We start from the raw sequence: 4,874 nt of genomic DNA, 5'->3' as shown, positions 1-4,874 counted from the left end.
GGGCCACAGGCCATACTGCTGCCCAGACTCAACCACTGGACCAAAATGGCCCAAACTTCCTAGAAATGAAGTAGATGGATAGGAAAGAGATATTAGCTATGATTTGGATTGGCAGGGAGAGGGGGAGAGGTGCAGGAAAGGGGGAGGGGGTATGTTGGTTTTCAGGCACACAAACATACCTAGAGATTCCAGCCAGTTCTGAGGCTTTAAAAGCCTCAAAAATTCGAAAATATACTTGAAGTATATGTTTGAGGATGTTACTGAAGTGTTGAGAGAGAAAGAGAGGGGGGAGAGGAAGAAAGAATCAAGGATGTTGGGCTGAAGACCACAGCTACACCTCAATAGCCAGCCCAGAACCTTGAGAGCCCCAGTTCCCTAATTTCCTGCAATGCACAGACATGAGCTCCATGGCGAGGTGCTCTAGTCCAGCTCTGAGTACTCTCAAAGGGAAAGGAGATGAAGGAGAGGACATGGTGGCTGAGAAGAAGGAGAAGCCAAAGAAGTTGAGACGAGTTCAAGCCACTGAACGCTTTCAAACTCAGGTTTGCAGGGCACTTCTCAGTTCAAACCCTCAGAGCATTCCTTTTTGCTCAAACTTTTCGTAGGTTTTCAGGGGCTCTCATTCTAATTATAATTCTGTTTTTTGCAGTATTTTATTACAGCTCAATGTATTTACATCGACTCAACACCGGGGCGATTGTGGCCCTGCTGTGGCATCCCGAACGCTCAACCTACCAAAATTGGAAGGTGTTTCCGGCATTTTCCGTATTTTTCCCGCAATTGATGGCTGGAAGTAGCTGTGGCACAAGAGTACTAGGGGTTGTGCAGCTTCATTTTCCTTGGACTCTCTCTCTGATCTTACTGTTGTAGACGCCCCAATGTAAAATTAGTACACTATTATCATATATATTTTAGTCTAAACCCCCTTTCTTTATTAAAATCCGATTTTTATCGAATTTCTGTATAGTGTAATGTGGGCCACATCAGCATGTCCTGCTTGTTCATGCTCTGGTACTGCTCTATATCTGTGTTAGTCTTGGCTTCTCATATATATCTCTCCAATGGATCAAGTATTACACTTGTATGCCTGTGCTGTAATATATTTTGAGGCAGGGAACTGATGTACCCCTGGTGCCACACCCCTGAAAACACTTTTTTGGTCATTCTAAGTCTGAGCAGAGCTAATAAAGGTGTTCAGGAACGAATTTATGACTATTCTGAGGCAGTATATGTATCTATGATGATGTGTATCCATTTCAGAAAGGTGCAGGAGTAGGAAAGAGGTGGGCCACACCTGGGCCACACAAAAAGCGAACTTTGTTCAGACTTTTAGGAGGGACAGTACATAGTAGCAGTTCTACACTGATATCTACCTCATATTAGTATACCAAAATATACATAATATAAATCATCCTACTGCCAGAGCATTAGCAGGAGCAGGAGCAGGGTAGAGGATTTGGGCCACATTTGGGCCACACAAAAACAGCTAATTTTTCGAAATATATGCAGGGCATTTATGGCAGGATATGTTCAAGATTTGCTCTGTACATGCTCATAAAACTTATTATGATATACTAGTATGCTCAAAATGAAGTGTAATGGGAAGGGAGCAGGGTGGGAGCAGGGGCAGGGAGCAGGGAGAATTCCAGTAGCAGCCAGTGCCACATCCCAATCACGGTGAAACCCTAGGATAAGGCAGGAAAAGGAAGGCCGAATCAATAATCAATAAAGTATTAATCCAAAAGCGGACGGTATGCAATAGAAGCATGGAAGCCACATTATAATGTGATCCCATGAGAACAGCACCTGAGAAGCAGCCAGAGGTTCTGGCTCACATTACAATGTCAGTGCACGGAGATCCCGGCTGACATTGTAATGTTTCTACATGTACGCCTGATGCGAGTGGCGAATTGGATTTACGAATGGTTCCGCGTTCGAGGTGTTCCTTGAGAAACTCGTCCAAAGCTTCTTGTTCCTGAGGTGTTAGGGGATAGACCTTGCATGTAGTTCGTGGAATAGCGTCTGGTTTGAGGTCAATGTGGTGATCCCATGGTTTGGATGTGGGGAATCGTTTGGATTCTTCGTCGCTGAAGACTTTAGAGAATGATCGGTAGGGTTCCGGTACGATCTCCTCGAAAGTCTTGTCTCTCTTCCCCTTGTTGGCTTCTTCTGCGAGTTCCGTAGATCTGGAGGCTCGTCTGATAATCTCTTCTTCTTCTGTTTCTAATCCCCACCATAGTTCGTCTCCTTCTTCGATCCCGAAGGATCGAAGGTGCTCCTGTTGTTGTCGTTCTTGTTCCTGTTTCTTCATCTTCGCATGATGGTTCTCTAATTTTGCCTTGATTCGTTTGGCAAAAAGTGTGGGAGGTTCGATGTGAACTGGTCCTCTCCTCATCCCTCCCTTGATCTGAGCCGCTTTGTGAGGGCGAATCACTTTGGCGGGTTTCTTGGATTGTCGTCGCTTCCGCTTCATGAGTAGTTGGCACTTGAGAGGGCATCGTTTAAGGAACATTCGTCCTTTGGCCCAATCGATCTCCGGGTTGTGCTTCCGTAGCCATGGGAGTCCGAGAATGACATTGTCTTCTCCTAGGTCCGTGACTGAAAAGTGGACCAGTTCTTCGTGGTCTCCGATGGTGATCGTGGTTTCGACATAGTTGGTGATTTTCCCTAGCACGTTTAGGGAAGAGTCAACGTTTCGTATTATGCGAGGCTTCGCATATGCCTTGGTTGGTATCCGATGTTTCTTGACAAAATTCCAGTGGATGAATAATCCGGTGGCTCCTGAGTCGATTAAAGCCTTGGTTTCGACGTCTTTGTTTCCTCCATTGATGTAAATAGGAAATCGCATAGATTGCTGAGCAGCGTTAGCACGAATAAATAGGCTGCTAGCCCGAATTAATACATCATGAGGGAAACGTAACTTCGCCCGTAATTGCGTCGCAAAAGACGGGCGTCCTAAAAACCCTGAGGGTTTTCCATGTCGTTGAACATTTCGAGGACAGTGTCCTGATCTTCGGTGTTCATGTTCTGAATCTTACGTAAGAGTTCTTGAATAGCCGTGCCTTCTTGAGGAGGTTCTTCTTCCTGTGGGTGCGCAGCAGTTGTCTGGCGGATCTGTTGTCCCAGGCCCCTTTGGAACGTGTTGGGGCGGGGTCCGCCCTGGTTGAAAGGTCTAGCTTCGCTTCGCGGGTGGAACTGAGGGTTGTTGGCGCGGTGTCCGATTTTGTCGCATCGGAAGCACCGTCCTTCCTTGATGTACTTCTGGCGTTCCGCGAAATTAAGGTTGACCGCCCTGACCTTGGTGTCTCTGGTAGGTCTAGAGCTTCTGAAGCCGCTGCCGCCCTTCATGGAATTGGCGAATTGCCATTGATGGTCGAGTGTGGAAGCCTTGTTGTACCATTCTTCAATAGTGGTAGGCAACGGGTCGTGGCTGTATATCTTGGCTCTTAACGCGTCGTTCAGGCTAGCCTGGAACAAGGTGGTTTGTGAAACGTTGTCATTGATGCCTGATCTGGCAATCAACGTTCGGAATTTCACGACGTGGTCGTCTGCTGAAGTGTTTCCTTGTCTGAGGTTCATGAGGGCGAAGCGGTTCTTGGCTTCATGATCTATGGTTCCGAATACTTCTTTAAACTTGTCCTTGAATTCGGTCCATGTTCCGTATCCCGTGGGATGTCCTTCGATGAAAGAGATCTTCCATGGTCCTGTGCTTCCTCCCTTGAGGTACGACAGGGTCCATGCGATCTTCTTGGTGTCGGTGTCGAATTTGGCGGTTCCAAGTGTATTGATGAAGTTCTCACAGTCTGTGAGGAACTCTAAGGTGTCGTCTCTGTTTCCGTTGAACTCCTTCGGCGGGTTGATCTTGACGTCGTTGTTAGACATGTCTGATGCTGCTGGGCTGATTGGCCTAGGTGGTGGTGGTGACGGTGACCTTGGCGGTGGAGGAGGTGGTGCTGTTTCTTCAGCAGGTGTCTGTGGTTCTTCCTCGGCTGTTGGCTCTGTTCCTGCTACTACAGGGGTGTTTGGTGCGTTGACAAAGTACCAAACGTTGTTCTTGGCAAATATGGGCTGGTGCTGATCTTCTGTTTCAGCGCGAGTTCGGTTGATGTGTCTTCTGACCTTCCAAAGCTTGAGGTCTTTGTCGAAGTATGCTCCTTGAGGTTTCTGGATGTGCCAGGGGATTCGTTCGTTGAATCCTCGTGGGTCGTTGTACTGGGAGTTAGGGACTTCTATTCCGTTGTATGGTGCTTCACCAGTGTCGTCGTAGTACCAGTGTTTGTTTACTAGTTTGATCCAATAGTAGCTTTTCTCTGTGAACCGGGTTCCTGGTGGTCTCTGTGTTGTGGCCCAATCTCCTTGGCCTTCTTCTCCGTAAGTTCTCCAATTGGTATGCGGTGGTAGGTAGACGCCAACTGGGACGTCTTCTCTGTGATCACCCGTGGTGACGGCGAATGACCTTCCTGGAGAAGGTCGAGGTGTCGACGGCTGGGGAACCTATTCAAATGTAATGTCCAGGCTTGAATAGAGATTCAAGAGTGGACGCGCGTTCTGGTGCAGGTGTGATAGCTATCACAGGTGCGATCGGCCGTGTTCTAAGAAGCCTTGCTTCTAGGTCAAAGGTCTGGTGTAGTGGCGATTCTACACAGTCAAAGGTTCTAGGTATCGATGAGGGAAGCTAGTCCTGGTGAAAGGACTAGTTCAAGTACGAGTAGATAGACGAGGTAAATCAGAGATGAATAGGTTAAAGAACTCCCCTCTACTAGGGTCGTCCTTATATAGTACATACATGCGCAGCCGCAGGAGGCTATGATACTAATAAGTAAGTCAGACCGAGTCGTGCTAGTACTGTGCCCCAGTCCGTAGTCGATGCGGAA

The 4,874-nt window shown here is 47.6% G+C and overlaps 1 protein-coding gene across 1 annotated transcript; it reads right to left on the bottom strand.

The window, feature by feature from the left end:
- Positions 1-3,210: 3,210 nt before the first annotated feature.
- On the bottom strand, positions 3,211-3,870 carry STEHIDRAFT_42646 (uncharacterized protein; the record flags this gene model as incomplete). The annotated part of the gene is made up of 1 exon (XM_007299174.1): positions 3,211-3,870. A coding segment is annotated over one exon (660 nt), but the record flags the coding sequence as incomplete, so codon positions are not given.
- Positions 3,871-4,874: the final 1,004 nt, after the last annotated feature.

This window comes from Stereum hirsutum (assembly GCF_000264905.1).
Source record: "Stereum hirsutum FP-91666 SS1 unplaced genomic scaffold STEHIscaffold_2, whole genome shotgun sequence".
Classification (NCBI taxonomy): domain Eukaryota; kingdom Fungi; phylum Basidiomycota; class Agaricomycetes; order Russulales; family Stereaceae; genus Stereum; species Stereum hirsutum.
The sequence above is the reverse complement of the archived record's forward strand: the minus strand, read 5'-3'. Positions and strand labels throughout refer to the sequence as shown.